We start from the raw sequence: 27821 nt of genomic DNA, 5'->3' as shown, positions 1-27821 counted from the left end.
CTGTCGCAAATCAACACACAAATCAGTAACATTATTGTCCTTCTTCTTATCTAAAGCATTGGCAACTCTGTGGGATCAAACCTCTCAATGGACCATTATGTGGCACCCCTAGGTGTTTCTTGTTCCCATCATCTCTTCACCATTGAACTGAACCTGAAATACATGCACGGCGCTGCATGCTTCACCTGAAACAAAGCTGCAAAACATTCTAAGGCCCGACAACCTGAAAGCATGTTAGATACTTAGCAGGAGTGTTTTTTTCTTCTCCGCCCCCCGCTGTTCCACATGCAGAGACAAGAATGAGTCAACTTCAACAAAAGGAGGCTAAAATCTTCTGTACCTGTTGGATTCCTGTTGTTTTTAGGTTTGACAGCACGCTGAAACCTTCCCTTTGAAAACAAATTCACAAACCCCGGCACCCAAAGAGATGCTGAGGCAAATTTTTACTTGGGAAAAGAAAACTATCTACAGTGGGTGTTTTTCTTCCAACACACGAGACAGATTCTTTGGAGACCCTCGACAATCTGTATTTGGCGAAACAACTGAAGCTATAAATGAGAAAATACAGTCAGTAGTTCAAAACAATAACGTGTCCCTCATAGCTTTCAGTGCTACCCGTTTAACTCCCATCTTTTCAAGATCAGATTTGATTAAATGGAGGTGTTAACCCTCTCTCAGATAAACAAATTAATCGTCACCACAACGACAAAGCCTGGTGACATTTAGTGAGCCGCCATCAAACTTAACAATCAACCCAGCTTTAACTTTTCCCTGACTCAATTAAACCCACTGAGCCTCAATTAAATTTCCTCAGCTTCACACAAACAGACCCTCTGAGGGGATGGATTGAGCATCTGGGTTATTTTTATAGGGAGAGGCCTGCTGAAATGCATTTTCTACATCTTTCTGGGGTTTAGGGTTTGTACTACATACAGTAAGAGCTGAATGTTAGGAAATAATCTCTAAAGCAATGGAAATGAAACAATGTTTTTTTGAACATTCAGTGTTTAAACAGTTCCAATAAAACTCAGCCCAGGTAGACAGCACAGTCAATTTGATGCAAATGAAAGCAAGGCTGTGAGTTCCAGTGTTAATTTTGACAGCAAATTTTTATTTAGTTTTAGTCATAGTCTTTTGACTAAAATGTTATTTAGCTTTAGTCATATTTTAGTCATCTGAATTGTTTTTAGTTTTAGTCTAGTTTTAGTCGACTAAATATCATAAGATTTTAGTTGACTAAATCTACAGTAATTTTAGTCGGCTAAAACCTAATGGGTTTAGTTACAGTGCATTTATTAAACATTTCTCTATAATTTTCAAACGCATTATATTTGATATTAAGGTTTTATCATGATAGACACTGATTTAACTGCAGTGACACACAACATGCCTTTATGTTAAAATGGTCTTCTTTTTAATGAAACACCAATGGTTATATAGACTAATTATGCATTCTTTATAGCAACTTGCTTACCATATTCTTCATTCTTTCAAGCAGACATATTTATTTCTGTAAATAAATTTAGATTGATCGTTGGGGCTACTAAAGTTTTTCAGTCAAGGGCAGTTTGTGATGTTCTGTCTTTCTTTTGTTGCGTGATTAACATCAATGACTCAGACAATAACTAAATTAGGCTGCTGTCCCTTTAAAACCGATTACACAGCTGCAATGGATGCAATGTACTGATACACGTTCTCCCTACTGTTTACATTCACTTAAGACGTAATCATCTGTGTTTACATAAATACTAGTCAAAACAGACAATTCAACATCATTTTTTGTGTAATTCTCTGTTCATGTGATGCAAAAGAGTACTCGTGTACTGTGAGATGCGCTTTCTGTTTGTATATGCTTCAGTGTCTGCGCTCTGAAAACCGGACCGAATTGAGTTCTCTCTTGCATCATCAGATTTATCTATATGTCTTCTCTTCTCTTACTCCCACATATTTTGAAGTGTATGTTAGCTTACAGTATGTCCCGCCGGTTCATATGTAAGTTACGCATCTAAACTCCGAACCACGCAGCAGATTCTTTCTGAATGAATCTCTTCCCATATCGTCCCTCCCTAACATTTTCATCTCGTTTTTATTCGTTGATGAAAATGTCAATAGATTTACATCATAGTTTTTGTCATTCAAAAAAGAGTTTTAGTTCGTTTTTGTCTCGTTGTTGTCTGTGAAAAAAATGTGGTTGACGACAATTATGACGAAAACTATTCATCAACGAAATTAATACTGGTGAGTTCAGTCCATTCAACATTATAACATGGATAAAATTAGAATAAAAGATAGAAAAAAATTCTGAGATCATTGAAAATGTTGGTAGCCAGTTGATAACAGTTTTGACTTATATTGTATTGATAAAACTGCAACACATTTTTCAAAATATCTTCTTTTGATAACAGTTTTGACTTATATTGTATTGATAAAACTGCAACACATTTTTCAAAATATCTTCTTTTAATGTTCCACAGAAGAAAAAGTCATACAGATTTCAAATTGCATGATTTTCAGTTTTTTGGAGTGAACTATCCCTTTAAGGACATAGGTCATGTCTAATTGATTTAACCTTAATAATTTAATATGAATAAAATTATGCTACAAAATAAACTATTTTAATTTTAATTAAATATTTATTATTTAATATATATTTATACTGTATAATTACAAAAATAATACAAATACATGCAATACAAAAAAGGAAAAATACTATATCAAATCATTCACATTATTATTTATATTTATACAATTTATCTATCTCTCACAGACTCATTTTTGTTTGGATCACATTACATATGGAATATATGCTGGTTGAGTGATTGTGATTATGAGGAAAATTCTGTTATCATTTACTCACTCTCATGTTGTGCTTTTTTGTCCAGAAAATGGAATTCATTGGTCACCAAAACTGTTACCAACATTCTTTAAAATATTGTCATGTTCTGCAGAAGAAAGTAAGTCACACAGGTTTTAAAGAACATAAGCGTGTTGTAATAATTTTTAGGTGAAAGATCTATTTAAGTTAGATAAAACACACTGAAGATCCTCCAGCTGTTACACAGAAGAGAGGCAGATCAGACAGTGAGGGTGGACATGCTTATAAAGCAGGTGTTTATTCAGTATTTACCTCATTGCAACCACAGTGAGGTGTGCTTGCACTTTTTCCTGGTGTCATCCAACACCACCCTCTGTACTAAAAGACCCAGCAGCAGCATCAATGCGGCATATATCAGACCTTTTAACAGAGGAGGCATGGATGCAGTTGGCCTTATTGCTGCAGTTCTATTTCTATTGATATTTATGCATTTTACAATCAGCACAATTGTACATACGGGAGGAGAAGCTGTGTTGGATATTACGATTAAACCCCGGCTTTAAACATCAATCTCAGTGATTAAAGGATTGAGCATAATTTGTGCCACTTGTCTCAGTTGATCACATTTGATACGTCTCACCAGTGAGTCCTGATTGCCGGAGAGGTTTTTTCCAGGCATATGGTTGGCTGTCAGGGTGCACTGGCCAAGTTGTTCATGGACACAATGTGGTACCTGGATGCATCTCTCTGAGGATGGGAGACATTTAGATCTCCCTCCAACACCCATCCCTGTCTAACTCTAATCTCACAGCGACCTCCGTTTCTCTCCATCTGTGTTTGTGACTCCGAGACAGCTTGCAACCAACTTTTGGGAGGTGTGTTTGTCTGTTTATGTGAGTCTTTTTTTTTTTTTATGTGTGTTATACACTCCTCAAACCCATCAAATCAATGATAAACTTCCCACTCCCACCACTAACCATAAGAACCACCTCCGAGAACACAAAACAAACAACAAACACGCACACACACACACACACACACACACACACACACACACACACACAAAAAAAAAAAACACACAGCAAAAAAAAAACATGGCTCAGTCAGCCAGCTAAACTCTTGGCTTGGCGTCTTGGCTATGGTATCTTGTCTCACCCCTCTGTTGACATGGCAGCCTCAGCAGTGTCAAAAGCCCAAAGCTGTGTACAACTAGATGAGCTTTTCAAGTGAAGTAACATTGGTCACACTTTATTTTAAGGTCCGATTCTCGCTATTAACAAACCATTAACTATAAAATCCTAATTCGCTGCTTATTAATAGTTAGTAAGGTAGATGTTAAGTTTAGGTATTGTGTAGTATTAAGGATGTTGAATATGTTCATGTAGAATAAATGCTTTATAAATACTAATAAACAGCCAATATGTAAATAATAGGCATGCTAATAGGCAACTAGTTAATAGTGAGAACTGGTCGCTATACTAAAGTGTTAGTGAAACATTTGCACACAAATACACACAGTATCTATTAAACTCCTTCCAATACTGAAGACAGACTTAAACAGGAAAACGTTCTTCCTTCACATAGAAATCTCCTCTCTGCTGAGACCAGTGATGTGTAAAAAGCATTTAAGATCCAAATAAAGTACACGCCGCAAATAAGAGAGTGATGTTCATTAAAAAGATAATCTAAAAAGTCCCTGGGTGTTGTTGCAGTTGTTGGGGTGGCTGTACTCTAAAGCAAATGCACATGAATGAGGAGATGTGAGCGAGTGAGTGGGAAAACAGAGGGAGGGAAGGAGAGCAAATGAGATCTCTGCACATTTTAGCAGAGTGGCCAGAACGGCACAAACAAGCTCTGCACTGCAGCGATAAGAGAAACGGCACCAAGAGCTGCAAAAGGGCAATGCTACATCTCTGTGGCCAGTCAATGGTGGGAAAATAAAGATGGATGAGACTAAACACACGCATTAGGACCTTGCGGATACATCAGTAATCTTACTATTCAATTTATGCAGCATAAAAAAGCCACATTCATGTATTTTAAGAGTATTCAGTCCAGTAACATTGTGTTATTTGTCTACGTACCACACGTAATCCATCAAAAAACAATGTGAGACATGTTAACAGGATTTCTCCCAGAGTGAGCAGCCAAGTTGGTCAGGCTAAGTGTCTCCCCGTGGCGGTAAATCGCTGTGTAGACAAGTGTAAATCCCCTCAGCATGTCCACTACACTCAGGGGTCCTGGACTAAAACTAGCCCCTGGACTGGCCTGTACAGCTGGTTTATCTTCAAATACTGCTCTATAAAACACTGTTTATGGCCAATCATGCTAATTCTAGCCCATTGTTTATCATCTGTTTGTGCGTTTGCATAAAAAAGAAAGCTTCTAATAAATAACACTACCACATGCAGTCAAACCGTAAGATATGGTGGGTTCAGCTTATTAGAGTTGCTCAGAAAAGAACAGACTTATTGTAAATCATGTAAATCAATTTTACAGGTTTAGCTTGTAGATATTTTCCTTGTCGTATTTTTTTCTAATTGGCAGCATAACTAAACAATCGTGACAGAGACTGTAAATCTGGGAACTATTTTGTACATTACCAACACAAAAACAGGAATTGTATGTTTGTTGTCCTACCAGGTGCTTTGTAGAAGCCATTCTCCTCTCTGTAGGGCAACAGATAGACTTCTCCCTCCTTCCAGATGAGGGACTGCTCGTGCCCTCTGGAGAACACACCCTTCCAGCCATCTGGATCTGAGCACAGAGTACACACAACTAAGTCTGAGGTCACTAGTGAAAGTGCTTCCATTGAGCAGCCCTTTACTATTTAATACAAAAATGTTCTTCACAAATTGAATGATCAGCATAACAAACTGCTAAGTGGAAATTTAAGTGCATTTCAGAATGTGTTAGTATTTGGTTTCATTTGGTTAGTATTGTGCTTCAATGGAAGCAAGAACTGACCAGCTATGCAAAGAGTCACATGATCAGTGTCACAAATCTGATAATTCGGTTTGAATGATCTGAAAAATTTGCAAAATCTGAAATAATTTGAATTAATTTGACACTACAAATGTTTTCTTTTTTAAAATGGTCAAAATCCCAAAACTTAAAATGAGATTTTAGTTTTTATTTTTATTTATTTTTTTTTTTTATGTGTTCTCAGTTTTTTGAACCCCACTGTATATCTCAACTATTACTGGAAAAGCAATACAAAAAGTGCTGATAAAGTTAGTGGCGAAAGAAATGTGTGTGATTGTAGTGGGAGGCTGTAAAAATGTTTGATACATTACCTTCTAGGAAGTCTGAAGTAATATTAATTGCCATGTACTGATTGGAGGGCGAACAGACGAGGGAGTGTCCAAAGCAAAAGCATTTTTTACAACCATCTGGGTTTTCCAGCAGGAGGTTGAAAGAGCCTGGTCTACACCTATAATACAAATAAAGACACATAAAACATACTTACAGTACACTGGTAGAGTGCTTAGGTTTCTTCACATTTATCAAAATAATTTATGTAAAGATGGGCAATGAAGAGTGCAAATGAGCATTTCTCCATTAATTTATTATAGCTAGAGGTATCTGTGTATGTGCGTCTGATGTGAACTAATAGGAAGCTTATTAAAGGAATAGTTCACATAAAACTTATAAGTCTGTTTGAAACATTAAAAAACTGTTTAGTTACCCACATTCTTCAAAATATCCTAAATAACACTAAGCAAAAAAAATAAATTCATGCAACTGAATCAACAAACGATTTGTAGCAAATCAAAAAATAACAATATTTGAAAAAACTATCTCTTAATAGAGTAAAAAAACATTAGTAAATAGCAATGTAAGGTGTTAAGAGTAATCCAAATGACTACTCAAATGACAAAAATTTTTTGCATTATTTGCACTTATTGGATTAACTGATTTGTGTCACAGATCTGCTCTGTGCTAAATACAATAATATTAATGTCTCTTGCACTTATTGTGCACATGCCAACGAAATGCATGCCGATAAGAAAAACAAGAGATGAGATGTGAATTAAAGACACAAAGAGAGATGGTATGTGAGGGTGAGAAGCAGAAAGTCACCTGTTGCAGGACTGACCCTCCACATTAGTCTTGCAATGGCAGCGCCCATCTTCAGCTGAACACACTCCTACACTGCCCCTGGCGTCACATTCACACAACCTGTTTGAACACACACATGCACAGATGAGAGAGCCACAACTGATGAGCCTGTAGTGTTCGGATCAGCTGGCTCACAGCCTCAGGTCAGATTTTTTTTTTTTTTTAAATCTCACAATGATCTACTACATGGCCTGAAACCACGGTTTTACCTGGCTTGCTATTACCCATAATTCTCTGACAAGTAATCTCCTTCCACTCTCTCTCTTTTCATCTTTTTTCTTTCACGTTTTGCTCCAGTGAACCAACTAATTTGCACCCAAAAACAGTGACCCACATGGGTCACATGAAAGTGTAGTGGTGTATAAAATTTTAGTTTGACGTTTGCCTTTCTCCTGTGTTTTCTTCTGGATTATGCCATTATTTGCGTCATTGACTATGCATATGAAAAGTGCAAATCTTCCCAGGTGAATATAATCTGTACACAGCTCAATATTGAATTGATTCTTTTTCTTTCTTAAAATAACAGAAGCAAAATTAAGTAAAAGTACAACTGTAACCAACTCTAAAACAATACATTTATTATAAGCCATAAATTAAACAATAAAAAACAACACTATCCTCTGCCTCCCACTAAACAACTATTTCAACAACTTAAAAAAATAATAACACTAAGTTCATTTGGAATAACAGATGTACCAGACTCCACCTGACACTTTTATATTTGCCATATGATAGAGGAGGTCTAATCTATATTGGTATTATTGGGCTGTACAACTTAGAACAATAATGTTTTCTTTTTTATCTCAGGACTTCCCACATTGGGTAGATATGGAAACGTCTGCAATTAAATCTGGCCTGCCTTTAAATTTATGTTTATGTTCATCAGAATTGAAAGATCTATTTAAAAGACATCATCAGAATAGTCCATCTGCCATCAGTGGTTCAACCCTAACGTTATAAAGCGACGAGAATACTTTTTGTATGCGAAGAAAACAAAAATAACGACTTTATTCAACAATTTGTTCATTTGTTCAAATTGTTCATACTTTTCTGGACCTTGACAGTGTAATTTACTTGGCAGTCTATGGGACAGTCACAAGCCTCCCGGTTTTCATCCAAAATATCTTAAATTGTGTTCCGAAGACGAACAAAGCTTTTACAGGTTTGGAACGACATGGGGGTAAAGTGATTAATGAAAAAATTACATTTTGGGGTGGAGTATCCCTTTAAGGAGAATATTTTCTAAGAAGATCCTTGGTGTTAACATTCCACTGTCACCTTCACTTTTTATTTAATTTATATGCTGAGATCAAGTTAAAAAAAGATAAAGTACAATAAATATACAATTTTTGGGGACCTTTCAAATTGTTCTTAAATGTGGTTGAGTTGAAAATGTGTTTATATAAGACGTGATACTGTATTATATAAGAGGTGATATGTATATTAAAGTAAAATACTGAGAAGCCTTTTTTTTCCTGATGTTTTTTTTTTGTGTCTGATGTTTTTTTGATGTTGATGTTATTCTCCATTTTTGAATTTTTCAATATGTACAGATAGTCTGCAGTAGTGTATTGTCTTTTTAGGGCTATATATGACTAACGAGGTCTTCAAAAAGGTGATATATAATTGTTTTATTTGTGCTGTGATTCAGTTAAATTGAATTAGTTCAAAAGTATTGTTTTGTTCCAAAGATGAGTGTGAAATATATTGGCCTAATTCTGTTCTCCGTGAATTAAAGTGTACCAATATACTAGACAGATATTTCTGCAGAACACTGTATGCAAGATTCAAATGTTTTTTCTCATTCTTGGTAGGGATACTCTGGCTCTCATTACCTGCATCCACCAGGGCCGAGAGAATGGAAACCGGACTTGCAAATGTCACACCTCACACCAGACACACCTGTCCAGCACAGACACACTCCCTCTGCATCACATTGCAAACTCATAGAGCCTGGAGCGAGAAAGAGAGCGAGAGACAGGTTTTGACAGACTTTCATAGCCTTTGGGTTTTTTAACGAATACATAGTTTCAGTTGCATTAAAGAATCATTTCCTCATCTAAAAATTTAGCCAGTAAAGGTTAATAAATGCAAATTTTAAAATATCTTACACACACATTTTGCCACCTGAAGCAAAATCAGATATTTCAGATACAAGACGAACATGATTAGTGTGTAATTAAACAGCAACAAATCATTTTACAAGTGCATGACTTTTCCCCTAACATTTTGGAAATTTAAATATATTAATGTTGCAATATCCAAATGCAAATTAATGTTTAACATTACACCAATAGGCAGCATGAATAAACTTTTTTTGTTTATTTATCACCTGGTGTTTTATGCTTTGTTAATATTAGCTATAAGAAAAAGAAAATCCTGTTTGAATTTATGTGCGTGAGACTTTTCTTCCTTGTATTTATTTCAGAGCTGTATATTTGTATGAATATATGTTCATTTGCATGAGTGTATCAAATAGAAAGCATTCAAGACTGTGTGTGTGTGTGTGTGTGTGTATGTGTAACTCACCCACAGCATTACAGTTGCAGTTTTGGCAGGGCTGCTGGGGTAATGATCTAAAGAAGTTCTCTCTGCAGCTCTCACAGTGAGGGCCAGCTGTGTTTTCCCTGCAGCCAACACAGCGCCCCCCACTTCCTGTGCTGCGGTACTGCTCTGCATCAAACACACATTCATCAGCAAGACCACTGCAGTTACACCCTGAGAAACAAGAGAAAGAATTGGAGGAATGTATATAGTTGAAAAAGAAAAAACAAGAAGAACAACAGATCGAACTGATTAGAAATAGCAGTGGAAATTAATTTAAAGCTTTCGGTCAAATTCACACCAGCATGTTCATTTTCAAAAGGTTTTGGATCACACACACTACCTAATAAGCTCCCCTGCCACAGGCTCCTTCTTCTCAACATATTATTGAACCAGAACGCACAAAGTCAGCTTTTTATGCACCTGCTACCTAGGGGGGCATTGTGGGATACCACTAGGTTTATTAAAGCTCTGTCAGTCTATTGACTCTGCAATAACCATCACATTATCACTCTCTAATGGGACCCAGTTTCTTAAGCTGCCACTGAAGAAAGGAATGCATACTATTACAATAAAGGAAACGTGCAAAAAAAAGGGAAAAATGCTTATTTAAATGAATTAAATCTCAATTTATTTTTCATTTAAATACATTCCTAATGAGGACAGACAACTTTAAGTAAGCCGTTTTTTCAATGATTTCTCTAAAACATAAACTAACGTTCCAAAGTTTTTTTGAATAATACCTTAATTTAGCAAAGATGCATTAAATTAATAATCAGTTAATTTAATTATTAAATTAAAGTGACAGTAAAGACTGTTACATTGTAACGACACATTATTTGTTCAAACAAATGCTGTTCTTTTTAAATTTACATTTAAAAAAATCCTGAAAAACAATGTATTATGGTTTCCACAAAAACTATTAAATAAGCAGCACAGCTGTTTTCAACTGTGATAATAAGTATTTCTTGCGGAGCAAGTAAGCATATTATAATGATCATGTGACACTGAAGACTGGAGTAATGGCTGCTGAAAATCCAGACTTGCCATCACATGGAATATATTACATTTTAAAACATTAAAATAGAAAACAGTTACTTTATTACCATTTTTACATAAGACTGCACCAATTTCAAACTTTTGAACAAATTTAGATAACGTGATTGAAGCTTGGCATTGATGACAGCGATGACATGTAACACATATGTCATGCATACATGGACAGACAGGCAAAGACTAACTCAACTACACAAAGACCTGCTGGAACTCCATTATAACTACGCATGTAAAAGTACTTTTTAATTCAACCAGTGGTGTGAACGTGGGGCACTGACAGGCAGTGTTCAGGAAATCCATTTAAAAACATCTGAAATCATTATTTTTGCAATCCTGTACGGTGCTACTTGTGACAGAGAGAAAACAAACACACAAACACGTATTACTGTAAAACTATTGTGTATAAAGACATTAAAACAGACTGGGAAAAAACCTAGAAATAACTGGCTGGTTTCACATAGTTGCAACATGTTTTAGTAAATATGCACATTTAAGAGATGTTTGGATGTAATGAATAAACATTTCTAGGTTGCCTTAACCACTCTTCTAATTTTTAGTCATGCAAAGAATAGCACTGCAATTTAATAAAGCATTTCCATTGCATATATAATGAAAGCTGTGGCAACAAACAGTATGAGAACATTCTTGAGAAGGAAAACAAGGATTTGCAAGCCATATTTTCATCTTTTCTCTCACACGTTCAGATTGGAGGGTAAAAAAGACGTCCTTTGTCTATCTGTTTGAAGTATTACAAGAGAGGCATATGGTGGAAGCTTTCAGAGTCTGCCATGCAAATGATAAACTTGGCAGAGTCTGTGACAAAAAACTTTGTGAAGCAACCATGCACAGAATGCATCAGCAGTTGTTTCCACCTCCTCACCAACAGATAGTGCTGCTTTTGCACATTAAATCCACTTTGATGAGAAGGGACAACAATTACCAACAGAAACCCATCTGTTGACCACTGAAACAGAGTTAATTAAAGGAACGTGGAGCTTAGTGGAATACAGAATGAAAATAATTAACATGGCTTTTTTCGCCTTATGGGTTTGTCAGAATAGCCAATTACAGCATCCCCCTAAAGTATTTACCAGAGACGCATGACAGCACAAACGCACACAACACATTACACGAATGAAACTTTCTTAGTTATTGTGCTGAAAGGCTAAATGATGTGTTGTTTAACTGAATTAATGACTGCTGTGAGCATCTTTATGTAAGATTGTGCTGTAAATACAGAGCAGCTAAGCTAATCTTTTCAAGATATTGCTTTTATATTTACAGCAAATGCTGATGATACCGTTAACATTGTACAACATACAATGATAACTTTTTTTGATCTTAAAACTTCTTTGGTTGCACACAATTGATCTACAGTATATTTTAGATAGAGAACTTACCACATTTTAATTATTTGTTTTCATTAAATCAGTTCAGTTACACTGAGTAAACTAAGCAAATTCAATCACAGCCAATGTGCAAGAGGCGACAAATGAACTACTTAAACAACTTCATTTCAAAGTTAATTTGAGAAAGTAAAACTCTGCAGTATGCAACAGAATTTCACGTTTAATCAAGTTTAAAGCATTAAATATATAATGCAGAAATAAAGAATCCAATAGAAGCTAAAATCACTGTTAGTTCATTTCCATTTCTCAGATTCTCCAAACACAACACACAGATGAGCGCTCAGCTAAAGCTTTAGTTTTCTCTGACTGATTTGAATTTACATATGCTACTTCAAAACAAAGAAAAAATATTTTTAACTAATAAAATGAAAAACATTGTTAAATTAATCATGTAATATAAAATTTACTTGGGGCCTAATGCATTTCTTTCCAGCTCTTTTTCTTGATTATAGATTACAATCTCAATGGGTTGTGGTGTCAATAAATTAATGAAGCAGTTGATAAAATATTTACCTTTTAACAGGATTAATGAAGAACTTTTTAAAACTTACACACACACACACACACACACACACACACACACACACACACACACACACACACACACACACACACACATATTAAAAAACTATATATGTTTTGACCTAATAAAATATGTTTAGACCAAAAAAATGTTTTGCATATACTTTTATTCTCCTATATTATTATTGTTGTTTATTTATTACCATTGTCTCTATCTAATCTGAGTGTAGGATTTTCAAGTTCAGGGTGAATCCACTTAAACATAACAAATCAGGCCATACTCACTCACACACTGGTTGGCTGAACTGGCAGTGGCCCGTGCCCATGGCCGGTCCTGGTAGAAGGGGGCACAGTTCTGACAGTCAGCCCCTGCAGTGTTGTGCTCACAAGCACACACCAAACGTCCCTCCTCATTGGTGACACAGTCACTGGCGTGGCCATTACACTTGCACCTGCAAAACAGTTGAGAGAATGTTAACATACTTTTAAGGCTCAATGTTTTCTGTGGACATTCATAAAAATTTGCCTTTGGCTAAAAAACAAACAAACAAACAAACAAAAAAAAAAAAAAACCTCAGGATGTGGCATATGGGAGGGGAATAATACATGAGCCAGATGGTTAAATTTGAAACCAACTGACACCAAAACACAAAGCAAATTATGATATGCTACAGGGATCTTAAAAGAAAATAATGAATTGGCAGAGTTGATCAACAGATATACTAAGTAAAAACACATTCTGACCACAGTGTAGATAATTGTGTTTATTATTGCTGTAGGTTTGGCAAGAAATTAGCTTAGCAAGTGTTGTGTATTTTCCCCAACTTACCCTGATAATTATTAACATAGTAACATTAACAGTTTATTATAAGACCAAATAATCAGAGAACAGGGAAAAGACACTTTGATGTATAAGTAAAAATTCAGACACACAAAAACAAACTCAAACACAGACACAAACAAAATGCAGATGGTGTCAAACACTGTCTCTGCCACATCCTGTTTAGACCATAAATACACTGATGATGTAGAATGTAGATCACATGGCTGGCAAAACTCTCTCTCTCTCTCTCTCTCTCTCGCTTTCTGTCACTAAAGTCCAGTTTCCCTCAATATTTAGAGCTCTTTCTCATTCTATTCTTCACTCACTCTATTGCCATTTTCCTTCATTTGCTCACTTTCCCCTTTCTCTTCGTCGGTATACAACTGCCAACAAAATATCGGTGACAGCTGAAAGACATTTTTATTTACCTGCCTCCCACAGAAAAATCAGATATGGCATAAAAATATGAACGTAGCACTTTGGGATCTTTGAAGAACTCATCTCCAAAAGTGTTCAGTCTGTCCAGAGAGATGAGGATATCGGTAGCTGTCACCCAGTCCTAGAAAGAGAGAAGGAAATAAAATTATTATTATTATTATTATTATTATTATTATTATTATTATTTTACTAAACTCAAAAACATGAATAAAGTAACCTGTTCACATAAGGTTAAATGTTAGATTAAGTAGGAAAAGTAATCTTACAAATGCAGGTTGCAACTTTGTACAATGCAATCTGATAAATTGTGAAACCAACTGTTATACTGTAGATATAACGGTCTGTTACATTTCCAACACATGCTTGTGGTGTTCGGCCAATCACAATGCACTGGGTCATCTGTCCAATCAGAGCAGACTGTGCTTGTCGGAAGGAGGGGCTTTGCAGAAAATGAGTGTTTGAGAGAGGCGGGGCATAGAGGAAGTACAATAATGTGCAGTATTTGAAAAATAATGTGTTTTTTTTTTTAACATTAAAGTATACTCTGTTACACCAAATACACAAAATAATGATCTTTAAAATAACATCATATGACCCCTTTAAGTGATGCAGAGTAAATTCAGAAATTTAGCTCTCCTTTAATGTGTCATCTTTTGGCAATGTTTAAAAAATTTTTTTTTTAAATTAAATCTAAAAACAAAATGGCAAAATATTTAATGCATTATTTATTATACCATTAATAACTTACTTAATTTGCAGTTAACTAGTTAAGTATTTAAATAATTTACCACACTAGGCTGTTGATGTCTTGGCTTATTTATTCATTATTTATTTTTAAATGACATGAGACTTTGTGGCTTCCTGCACTAGCTATACTTCATAGTCATTTTATAATAAATCCAAGAGCAAGACGTGAAAAAAACTAGGAAGTTAAAATGGCAACTGAGCTAATGGGTGATCCTCTGCTGCCATCTACTGGATATAATGGTAAATTCTTGTCATTTTCAAAAGTCTTTGTTTTCCACCAGGAGACAACACCCCCCCCCCCATCTTCTTCATGAATGAAAATGTAAAGTGAATTTTGGCCGAGTAAAAAAAACAACAACAACAAAAAAAAAAACATGATTAGCCTGCATCCCTGGGTACTGTGTCTTGCTGCCAGTGTGGATCCCACAATTTTAATTTTCATCCAGCTGTGGCCTAATGGTTAGAGAGGACTTGTAACCCAAAGGTCACAGGTTCAAGTCTTGGTGCTGGCAGGAGTTGTAGGTGGGTGGGGAGTGAATGAACAGTGCTCGCTTCCACCCTCAAAACCCATGGCTAAAGTGCCCTTGAGCAAGGCACTGAACCCCCAGTTGCTCCCCGGGCGCTGGATAGCTGTCAGCACTGGCATTTCAATTGAGTGGAACATACAAAGGTCTTTGTAATATGGAGGACATACTGACAGCATTTGCTGTAGCTAAGGCTCGTAAGCAACATGTTTGTGACTGTAAATATAAAGATTGTACTGTATCTTCAATCTTTATTTGTACAGTATTGTATCTTCTGCCATAAAGATGAAGATTGATATTTTGTTAAAGAATAAACAATTTGCTTTAAAAAATAAACAATTTATGCTATATTATATGTGTTTTAACCACTTTTTGTATGTTGTATAAATATTTATCTAGGTAACGACGATATATTAACAAAATAATCTTTTTTAGAAGGGTCTCATCTATTAATTTGGCCTGGGGCCCCCATTTCATCTTGGTTCGCTTCTGGCTATAGCGTCTAACTAGGCTTTATAATTCACACACACACACACACACACACACACACACACACACACACACACACACACACACGGGGTGACCAGACGTCCCAGTTTCCCGGGGCTGAAAAAACCTGTAGGCCTAGGAAACAGTCACGTCTCATATCAATATTATGCAGTTATGAGAGAGATAGATTTTAGAGAGAGGTTTTTTTTAAATGTACTACATAGGTAACACAGTTTATTATTATACACTGCCCTTCTCTTAACTCAGTTCAATACAAGTCATTACATCAGGGATCTTCATGCGATTGCTTCGGAATTTGGGAGGTCGTAAAATCATATCATATACCACTGCATCCCTACAATTTTCAGATAAAACTCACTTGTGACATGTGCATGGACATACGATCCTCCGACCATCAGAATCCTCACCGTGTATGCCCGGCTTAATGAAATTGAAGAAATCGTTTTGCAATTATGAAAGAGGTTTTCATAGCTTCTCAGTGAACTACGGCTCTGTGTAGTAAATGCTGTTCCATCTGTAAGCATGTGAAAATACCACATTTACTAACATGTTTTTACTCCAGACTCACTTCATAACGTCAGTAGAGTGTTTGAAATAAATCCTTCTGTGAGATGATGTTCTTTCTAACACAGAGTAAGGCACGCAACATATTTCATAGTATTCTAAGCAGTGACAAAGGTTATGTTGATTAGCATTGCATTATTATATACTTTATTATAATACAAATTATAATAAGATGAACTCAGATAAACCATATATAGTCGTAGTCATGTATTATTAGTCACGCTGAATCAATGAAAGCAGTTAAATCTTTTGTTTATTCAGTAACTACTTAGGATTTCCTGGGTTTCTTCTGCTGGCGTATTTGGAGTTTCAGCGCTAGAGCGCCCTCTGGCCTTTGAATGGAGATTTACTGCTGATCACAGAACCTTGCTTCACTGAAAGGTACGCACGACAATTGCAGCTTCTGCCTAATCGCGATTTATTGCCTTTGAGATTTAATTTTGATTAATCATGCAGCCCTAATAGGAGACAAAACCAGAGCTTTCCCTATTTTTACCATGCATTTGTACACAGTGTGTCTGGTCAAGTGTGTGTTTTGGTTTGATCATGCATTTGTGTGTTAGTGTGAAAGCTACAGAGTTTGGTTATCCTTATCAGTGGCTGGCCTGTTGACCCTTGTTCTGTCCGTGTTAATTGGTTTTGAGCCCAGTGTGACGGCCTGGCGCATGGAGGTGAGTGCACATATCTTTCATTCTGGGGGAACAAGATAAAAGAAGGAGCAGAGCTGGCCAGCACGTCCCAGCAAGCACATCCAAGCCTCCTCTCGGAGGGATGTTAAGTCCATTCCTATTCAGAGTAGCTGAGTAAACAAAAGAGAAAAACAACAACCCCACCCCCCGCCCGCCAGCCTGCCCCACAGGCATCTCTGTCTTTTCTCTGCCCCATACACAGCTCTACACACAGTTTTTTATTCCTAGTTTCCTTTTTCAACTCTCTCTCTCTTTTCTCTGCCTCTCTTGTTTTTGTTTTCACAATACTTGTGCATCATGTAGAAAAAGACGCATTTTGGGGGAGAAACAAATGTGTCATGAATGATAAACAATAACAGCTCCAGTACTACAGAGTGAGAGGGAATTAGAGAGAAAGATAGAAGCTGTGTTCTACAACCTAAAGAGCTGCCTCTGTAAACAGTATTTGAAGGCATCGTAGTCACACTCCCGATGTGAAATCTGTGCCAAAAAGTAGGCAATTCAATTATGCTCCCTTCTTATATATCATCTTTTAGCTGTATTATTGGAGGCACTGCATTTATCCTTCACAGTGGTGGCACATAATGCACAACAACAAAATCCAAGATGGTATATATAAAAAGATATATAAAAATATATTAATAATAAATAACAACAATAATATTTCATTTAGACTATTTTTAAATACATATATTGTCATTATAAATACATATATTTATAATACATACATTGTCATCAAAACCATTATAAAACTATTTAAATTAAAGTATTAAAATAATAGAGAACTGACTATTTATATATATCAAATTGTGTGTGCTATGTATATGTCTGCTTATTAAAGTATTGCATCATTCCACATTGCCTGTTGAAATCAACTGTGAACCAGGTCACCCACTATTTATTATGACTTTCTACCTACCGTTCAAAAGTTTGGGGTTAGTAATATATATATATTTTTTAACAAATGAATACTATTATTCAGCACTGACACATTAAATTAATCAAAAGTGACAACCTTTCGTTGTTGAAAAGAAATTATTTTCCTAATAAATGCTGTTTTTTTTTTCATGAAATCCTGAAAAAAGTATAGTGAAAAAAATATTAATTCACTTATTCATTTGCTTTCTTATAAAGCACTTTACTGCACCTGCAGACCACAGCGCTTTACAAACAGCATTAAAAAACATGGAACACATAAAAACAACACACACTAGTAATACATGAATACTAACCCAACCTAACCAATTCCAATTAGAATGATTTCTAAAAGATCACGTGACAATGAACATTGGAGTAATGACTGCTGAAAATTCAGCTTTCCCACCACAGGAATACAATACATTATCTAAATGTGTTGAAAAAACAACAACAACAAAAAACACGTCTTAATATTTCACAGTATTACAATATGTTTGCTTTATTTTGACCAAATAAATGCAGCCTTGGTGTGCATAAGAAAAAAAATCTTACTGACCTCAAACTTTTGAATATGTACATTTGTATATTATAGACTAATATGTAGTGAGCCAACAGAAAGCCATAGAGATGCTTAGCTTTCTTTACCACTTTATCTGCCTCAGTCAGGATTGTGTTAGCGACTGTTCTGTCATCTCACCACATTTGTGCCATGATTAATTATATTGCCACTACACAGCTCAGCTTACTGGCTCAAACCCTATATGCCATGAAAGAAAGTCCCCTGGGTTAGTATTAAAAGCACGTTTGATTTCATATGCCATGAGGCGACTATCAAAGGGTTGCTAATCCATAATGTGGCACCAGAATATGCCTAAAGCAAGTTAATTTAAAAATCTGAGAGACTGATTAAGAAATAAATAACTTCTAGAACAAGTGTTCGAATTTCCATTAAAAGAGCTCAAAGGGTTAGGCTACTCTGATACAAATAATCCAGTACTCTATGGTAGAGACATTTAAAGTGAATGCAGATCTTAATGAAACAAAAACAGACAAACAAACAACAAAACATTGCCTGCCATTTTTTCTTGACTGATGTCAGCTGAACTATGCCTAATTGTCTTGAGCAAGTTGCTCTTTGAGATATTATTTACATGGCAGGATGGAAGTAATCTTTAAAAGGTTCATTATTAGATCGTTTATTCGCGCAAATGGCAGCAAGCACTTAATTAGTCTTCTTTTGCTTCTACCCGTTTAGCTAATGAGTTCATCAACTGCTGACTAAGTATGAAATGTTTAAGTGAAAACGGAAAAGTTGTCTCTTGATTCTCAATCTTCTGTCTGTTTTAATTTCTCTTTCTTCTTTGAGGAGTTTAGAGGAGTCACACTTTCTACTTTTTGTACAGCTTTTCTGTGAATTATTCACCCCGCCCCCGAGCCATTTGCCCCTCAATTGCATTTCATGTTTTCGCATAATTTTTTTTTCATCCCTCTGCCATCTTCCTTTCCTCCCCTCTTACGTGGGTCACAGCCAGGAGGACCTTTATGATTAGAATGCATCAGGAAGAGGCTTGTCCCTCATTTCAAACTGAATAACTTTTTTTAATTTGATTGCTTAAGTTCACTTTGTGCTGCTCGCTTTATGCGCTCTATCTCTCATTCTCATTCAAACCTGGCGTTCCAATTTAACACCCAGCTCTTCAGCCTCAACCAAGTGAGAAAGAGACAGAGAGAGAGAGAGAGAGAGAGAGAGAGAGAGAGAGAGAGACAACAAAAACAACAACAATAATGGATGACTGAACAAATTAAATTTGAATTCATAGGAAAACTTTCATCTTCAACATGGATTTTGTTGGTGGGGGAAAAATATAATAATGCCTTTCACACGTAAAGAACAACAACAACAACAACAAAAAAAAACATAAATATCCCCCTTTGAAGTAATCCATTACTTTACAAGAAACCATCAAGTACCAGGTTACAAGGTGAGTGTTTTTATGCAGCTAATATTTTAGTAATTATGAAAAAGGGAAAGCATGCATATATTAACAGATCAACATCTCCAGAAGTACTGCTTAGTGTAAAACATGTTGAAAATTAGCCAATAGGCTGTCGATTCATTAAATGATAAGCTGTTTCCTCTAAAAAGCTGTTTACTCAGCATATTGAGGCCTCTCCTCTACTGACATCCATTCAAAAAAATGTCATGTTGTGATTGGTTGTTTTAGTCATGCGTCTTGTTTCTCATTTGTTGGATTGTGTCATGTGACGCATTTTGTTTGACATATATTGCCCTCATGTTTCCATTGACTCTTGTCTAACTTTGTTCATGTAACCCTCTGTTTGTGAGTTTATGTTCCTGTTCAGTCAAATCAAATCAAGCCAAGCCAAGTCAAGCCATGTCTTTATTTATTGAGTATCTGGTCATTCTTGGATTTTAATAAACTGCTCATGGGTTCTCACTTCACTTGCCTTCAGTGGACATTATGTTTGAACTGAACACTGTGTTAAATTTAAAGGTTTTCTACAACCTTCATAAAAAGTTTTTTTTTATTGCAGACAAGATTGTATTGAGCATATTGCAGTTGATTTGAGTGCTATTCTTTTCCTCTTTGTGCTTTCTTTTTCTCCACTCTCTCAAATTATTCTCAGAATGAAAATACAACCCAGGGGGCCTCTCGTCTCTGTCATCTGATTTGAAGTTCAAACTTCCTTCCTTTTCTCCCCTTTTTTTCTTTTGAGAGGTTTAAGAGTGGAAAAGGGTGTCTGTTAAATTCTTTCTACAGAAAGCACTGTAGGAGACACACTGGGATTAAATGCTAATATTAAAGGCAGGATGCTGTCTGCTGGCGTTAAAGCTAATGAAATATGGATGGTTTTGCAGAGAAGACAGGCAGGGTTGACCACGTATCAGGCTGCACCTCTTTTTTGAGTGAGTGAGTAAGTTTAGTGCTTTACTCGTGTAAATTTAGCGTTTAGATGACAGCAACCTGTGCTGTCAAACAATTCAACAATTTAGTGTCAATAATTTGTGGTTCATTTCATATCTTTTTTTTTAAGTCAACACATTAACATTCAGTTCATTTTTCAACCCTCAAATTCCCATGCTAGCACAACTGAAACACCATAAAAGAACAATTAAATAATACAGACATTTACTAAAACTATTTTTACTAAACTATTATAACACCTTAAGATACCTCTTCTATCAGCTCAGCATGTAAGCCACAATTACAGCAACACACATACACACACGCACAATTCTACTGGCTTTATATACAGCCAGTTTTTTTCTTTGGGGACCAATTCTCACTATTATCTAACTATTAACTATGACTTTTGCCCTCAGTCCTAAACTCCTTGCTCCTTATTAATAGTTAGTAAGATAGTTGTTAAGTTTAGTATTTTTATATATATAACAACAATTTATATATATATAACAACAATTTATATATATATATATATATATATATATATATATATATATATATATATATATATATATATATATATATATATATTGCGTTGACCTTGGACATGAGAAAACACAGTGGAATAATTATTCAAATTATTGTTTCAACCCAACTGGGTCAAATGTGGACTAACCCAACCGCTAGGTTAAACTTTTACATTATTTTTTTGACCCAAAAGTTGGGTTAATCCATATTTTTCCCAAAGTTGGGTAGAAACAACCCAGCATTTTTTTTTTTTTTTTGTAAAGTGTACGGGTCAATGCATACCTCTTTTTTTTCTTTTTTTTTACCACTATTTTCGGTTCGGTTATGATGGCTTGGCACATGAGAGTGTTTTTTTTTTTTTTTTTTTTTGTGATTTGCCATTTATTTATTTTCACATTAAAAACAACAACAAAAACATTACATTACTGTACACTGGATTATCATATATCTACTTCAAATTTATTTTGAGAGAAGTCTTATTTTTCCTATTTTTAGCCAAAATAGAATGGGTTGGCGATTACTGAGCGCTATAAACACATGTAATGTCTGTTTTATTCATACTGGACATCGGAGGTCGCCCTCGCACAGAAACTCCACATATGCATCCCAGAAGCCTAACAAAACTGATAAGGCTCCGGGAAATCCAAAATGGACAAAGGCATCCTGCTATCACTGTGACTGAATAAAAAGATAGAAACGTCTGAACTGATTAAACATGAAGACAATAAATATACGACTGTAACAATATATGGTTTATCTGTGTTCTTCCAGCCATCTCGGGTATTTTCCTAATAATTAAGTATATTTACAATCTACTGCTAATCAACGTAGCCCTTATTATATAATATATTTTCTGCCTCATTCTGTGATAAGAAGCAACGTCAGATCAGAAAAGGAAGTTATTACAAACATTCGATGGATGTTTTGGAGGAAAAGCATGTTATAATGTTCTCTTGTTGGGCAACAGGTTTAGAAACGCTTCTCATTACAAATGTACAAGGGAAGATGTTTGGCGTGCATTGTTTTTTTCAAAAACTCATTATTGGGTTAGTCATTTCCTCATCTCAACACATGAACCCACGGGCACACAAACAGAGCCAACTCTGAGAAAAATAAAACTCACAAGAATTATTTAAACAAAACTGCAATTCACAAGCACTTATTGAACCATGGATTTCATACCAAATGGTTTTATATATATATATATATATATATTATATATACCATATATATATATATAATATATATATATATATATATATATATATATACTCTTGCGTTCTTCTGCAGTTGTCCAGTTTACTCTTGAAACTTGCCATAGCAGTACATCTGTTGTCAGCTCTTGTATGATAAAATGCTTGTGATGTTGATTTGTAAGTCATTTTAGATAAAAGTGTCTGCAAAATGACTAAATGTAAATGAAAAACAGCAGCTAAAGCACAACTGTATGACAGCAAGAATTTGTGCGATATACAAAGAAATACTGAATGTCAGTTTGCTAAAGTCAAACAACAAGGTCACTGCTTACTACATTGCCAATATTTGTGGAATAAATGTAGCCATTTTCCAAATAAGTAATAATATTAACCTACAATTTATATATAAGTGATCTGTGATAAATATAGTGAATTAAGTAATTCCGTTGCATAAAGCCAACTGTAGTATATGTGCATATCAGTGATTTTAAATGTTATATTTAAAGTTTACCATGGAAGATTTTCTTTGGGCTGAGAAGGTGAGCTGAAGGGCCTTTAAAATGGTATCTGTCTAGACTGAAAAAGGCAAGCTGCCATAATGAAGAACATGCTTCACAAGTCACATTAACAAAGGTCAGCTCATCTTCATAACATCCACAGAATTCAGCTCATCTCCATGAAAATTCAGGCTGCTTCAGCTGAAGAAAAAACTAAGAGTTGTATATGGCCGGTCAGATGAGTCATTTTCCCTTTTCACATTTTAATTTAATATGTGACCCTGTCTGTGAAATCCAGGCTAAAGTCTCAAAATCTAATTATGAGATCACAAGCATCAAAGTTTGATTTCAACCATTAATTTCACTATGAGTTCAATCTTTGACATGGCCTTACTCAGTCAATACTAAAGATATAAAGGTTATATTTCCACAGAATGTTCTACACCTTTAAAAAAAAAAAAAGGCACACAGGCAGGGTCACATATATCAGTGGGAGAAATCAGAGGGAGAGAGAGATGTGTGTGTGGTAATGAAAGGGTTTGACTTCATTGATCTCACTTTCATTCAGATTAGAAGTGAATGTGCGCTCATTTTCTCGTTAAAATAAGGAGGCATGCAATGATAGAGAAATATTAAGAATGAGAAAAAAAGATAAGCCAAACTAAAAAATTAAAGTTTTAGTTTCGTCACCAAGATTTGTCACTACCTCCATGTAATCTGGCTTGCGTATTGATCAGGAGTTGCTTTATAATCAGCATGTTGATGAACGCCTCACTGAGCAGAAATCTATGGGCAACTGGGCCATTAGGGAAAGAGGTTTTGTAAGCTAAAAACAATCAATCATCAAAGAATTGACGGAGAGGGGAAATAGGAAGCGTGCTGTGCCATCATTCTTGTTAACGATCACAAAAATGCAGAACTGCACTGCCGTAAAACCTTCAGACGAGTTATGAAAGCTTGGGTAGTTACAGAAAATAATAGCTAAATCTGAATCCAGAGAGATACAGCAGAACATATTTACATTACTTCCTGCTCAGATGCTTTCCAACAAGTGACTGAATGTAATGTGAGTGTCAGTGTACAGATGAATTACATGTTTCACATTACCTTCATAAATCTATCTGCTAAAATGAGTTTTGATTTATCATTGTGTCTGAAGGACAGAGTAAGTTGCATGCATATGCATAAAAAACATACCAATGTTCAAAACTAGGGATATAACGATGCACGACGATCTGGTTGAACATCAACAAATATGTGACGATTCAAATTGGTTAAAATGATAAATGAATCGCGATACATTTGGGGGTTTTTATGAATGTATCTCTGAGGGGAACTGACTGTCTTTAGAAAAGTGTAGATGGTATTTCCTTTTCATCTTCACTCTGTATAATGCATATTAAAGTAGTGTTTATAAGCGGTGCTGCTGCTTTGTTTACAGTGGTAACCAAGGAAATGTTGTATGCTGTTCCATCTCATTAAGCCCCATCTGCTGTTTCTGTTTTGTACAGATGTTTTATGTTATATATTTTCACAAAACAAAATGTTTGTTTTAAAATCTCAAATTATATGTGACACCCTGAAGTATGTACACATTTTAGTTATTGTGATTTTTGGAAGAAAAAGTTATTTTTTATTTTTTTTCATACACTGATTTTCAGTTTACATATATTCTATATGTTAAATGTAAAAGGGAAGCTGAAACTGTCATGTGTAAAGTACTGTCTATTGCTGAATGAGATCGGGACTCTTATTTTGAAAATGAGGAATCGTATAGAGGAGCGGTGTTGCGCCAGCGCCCTCACAATTGCTGGGGATTATGTGCGACACAGACACGTTTGCTCCTGTCTCCTCAATTTTCCCTGTGTTTACAGGTATGACTTTCACAATAAGAAAACAACATCCACACGAGTTATTTAATTCCTATGTGTATGTCCATGTTGCGAATATATTGTTTATAAGTGTTACGGTTTTTGAAGATAATGAATATGCGTAGATCATCCGCCATTTTGTGAATGCTGTGAAATGGATTCATATGATTTGTTCGTGAAATGCATTTAATTTGATTCATACAGGCTCCAGTTACCAGGTTATGATATTCATTATTTTTATTCATGTTATATTTGTGTTTGTGTTAATCAGAGTTCATGTGTGACATAAATATTAAGGCACTTCTCCAGACACTTTCAAACAGACTTTCCAGTGAAAACGAATGTAATGCAATTCTATTTCCTGTTAATATAGAAGGAAAAATGAATATTAATGTAACATGATGGCAGATCTATTCATAAGATCAGTAACTAGAACGTTAAAGGTGTATGGTTTACATATATTTCTCAGGTTCTTAGGCCTTACATGTTCAGTCATGTGTGTTGAATTCATGCTCATCAGATACATTGTGACTTTTCTGAGTAGATTTAAAAGAGCAAAGTGGAAAGCTCAAATGTATGTTTTTTGTTTTTGTTGTGGGAAAAATGGAAAGATAAACTGAGCATTGTTTTGATGAGAAAAAGAATGACATTTGTGCATTAATGAGAATAGAAAGAATTATACTTTATTGAATAACAATGTAAAAAAATACATTTAATAAACAATTGCTGGGGATTATGTGCGGCACAGACACGTTTGCTCCTGTCTCCTCAATTTTTCCTGTGTTTACAGGGACTTTCTAATCTGCCAACACGGCGTTCTGTACGGGGCGTGTAACATATACAATATAATTTAGATAAAAAAAACTACACGTACAGTATACAGCATCTTTCCACACAATCTTGGATTGTGATTCAAGTGGTTGCCTCTAATTTTGAATGGAAAGAACACAAGCAAAGCCTTCATTTATATGAAGATTTTTTTTGTCTTATTTATTTGATAAGATTTGGGATTTGTTTTAAAATTTCAATCTAGTTTTATTATTTGACATATTTCAATTTCACAAAGAAATGTGCAGCATTGTCCAAGCAATAATAAAAGGACACCTCTACATTTATAATTTGTCTTAAATTTTGTTTAAACAAAAAAATCATCAAAAAATCGTATTGGGAGTTGAGTTAATAATTACATCCCTATTCAAAAGATGTATATGCATATATATACTGTATACACACACATTTACACACACACACACACACACATATATATATATATATATGCTAGATATCTCCATTTAAAAATGGCAAACTCCAGAAGCAAAGAATTAAAAATGCTACTCAGCTGAGAAACTTTTCTATGTGTGGTAGATGTTTGTTGTTTCCTGTTTTGTTCACATTTTTCCCAAAATATATAAATTAGTTGTCTTACATGACCCACACTCAGCACAGTCATAACATCATAAACTATAAGTCAAACCAGACTGCTAATATATTAAAAACAAAGTAACTGAGATCTTTCTTTCCTCAATATAAACAACAGAAAACATAGCAAGTTTTTGGATCTAAGCGATGCCTTTCGTGTTGAAGCAGGGGGAGAATTTATTCCCCCAGAAGCATCTGATCACAGCAGTCAGACTGGGGCTGCTATAAATAAAACTTTACTGTACTTTAAAGGAAACCCGGTGGCAGTGGTAAGTTCAGGGGTCCGGACTTAAAAAAGATGGGAGGCAAGAAAATGAAAGACACTTGGCTTCCACTGTTTCACAGAGTAACTAAATCACTACTTCCACTCTCTAATTGCAGAGTAAAAGAATTAGTGATTAAAGTAATGAGTGCAAAGGGAGATAAATGGAGGCAGCAGTTCAAGTGTGTGTGTGTGTGTGTGTTTGTGTAGGGCAGAGAAGAAACATTAAAAAATATAGTGTTCATAAATGCAAAAACCTGAACAAAATTTTAAAATAAGATCAAAAAACAAAACTAAAAATTATATAAAATTTAACAGAATTGCAACCAAATCAAATCTCAACTCAAAAATTGAAAAAATAAACAAAAATTCAAACCTAAAATTTGAACAAAACCCTAAAAATAAATAATGGAAATAATTCTTCAAATCTGTATTTTGAACAAAACCCTAGAATGCAATGTGATCCAAAAAGGTTTAATCAAGTATAGAGGCGTATTCACAACAAGAACAAAAAAACTATAACCGTAAAGTTTTAAAAATAACTCTAATAACTGTAAGAGAATAGCAGAGTCAACACCACAATTCTAATAATAAAAGCACAGAGGAAAAGACACTTTTAGAGTGATTTACCAGCTGGTGAACTAAAAAAACTTAATATTTGGAAAAACATATTCGTTATTAAAGTGTAGACCTTATGGTTAGGCTATGGCTACATGAGATACAACTATGTTGTTATCAGTGAGCGATAACTGTGCTAATGCCAGAGATGAGAACATTTTTACTTGATCATTACTTGCATGCTACAAAAGTTATATTTAGAATGTGAGCAAGTGTAATGTTGGCTATTAGTTCTTATAGGAATAAATAAAATAAATCAGTTTGAAAGCCAGCAGTTGATTTACACAGTCTATGGTCATCATTTCTACCCTTGAATCATTTGTCACTGTTTTTCAATATGTGATTGACTCTGGATACATGCTTACTGCATTTGATGTTTAATACTGTTTCAGTGTTGGATCTGCATTACATGTCCTACTTTAAGGAAACCAGATATTTCACATTCTCATAAGTGATTATTTTCAGCTCTCATCTCATTTATTTCCATCTTTCTTGCTCTCTGTATTTCCTCATGTCAATCAAAGGAAATTGAGGAAATTAATTAAAATAACCAGGCTAGCAACAGGGTGACATTTGGGTAATTGGAGAATCTTAGTTCTTCTTCTCTCTGCAGACAATCCATTTCCACCTGCAGAGAGCCCATTATGAGGAGCAATACAGATGCATGTGTGAGAAATATATTCTGAGCTATTAGTCATTATAAACAGGTCGAACAAAAACAAGCCTCACTGGCTCAATGTTGCAGCTAGAATAAAATTTTAGGTTTTGACCCTGGCTTTCAGGACTGCCACTTGAACAGCACCTCCCTACCCCAATTCACTC

At 35.1% G+C, this 27821-nt stretch overlaps 1 protein-coding gene across 1 annotated transcript in view; it reads right to left on the bottom strand.

Moving 5' to 3' along the window:
• Window positions 1-27821, bottom strand: part of LOC109072574 (laminin subunit gamma-3-like) — a 65385-nt gene that overhangs the window by 28930 nt on the left and 8634 nt on the right. The window contains exons 3-9 of the mRNA XM_042756345.1: window positions 13720-13850; window positions 12754-12920; window positions 9467-9655; window positions 8773-8890; window positions 6899-6997; window positions 6112-6248; window positions 5456-5572 (exon numbers count right to left, since the gene is read on the bottom strand). Coding sequence (XP_042612279.1) covers window positions 5456-5572; window positions 6112-6248; window positions 6899-6997; window positions 8773-8890; window positions 9467-9655; window positions 12754-12920; window positions 13720-13850 — 958 coding nt within the window. The remainder of the gene's footprint in view (window positions 1-5455; window positions 5573-6111; window positions 6249-6898; window positions 6998-8772; window positions 8891-9466; window positions 9656-12753; window positions 12921-13719; window positions 13851-27821) is intronic.

The sequence above is a fragment of the Cyprinus carpio genome, chromosome A5, assembly GCF_018340385.1.
Source record: "Cyprinus carpio isolate SPL01 chromosome A5, ASM1834038v1, whole genome shotgun sequence".
Lineage (NCBI taxonomy): Eukaryota > Metazoa > Chordata > Actinopteri > Cypriniformes > Cyprinidae > Cyprinus > Cyprinus carpio.
The sequence above is the reverse complement of the archived record's forward strand: the minus strand, read 5'-3'. Positions and strand labels throughout refer to the sequence as shown.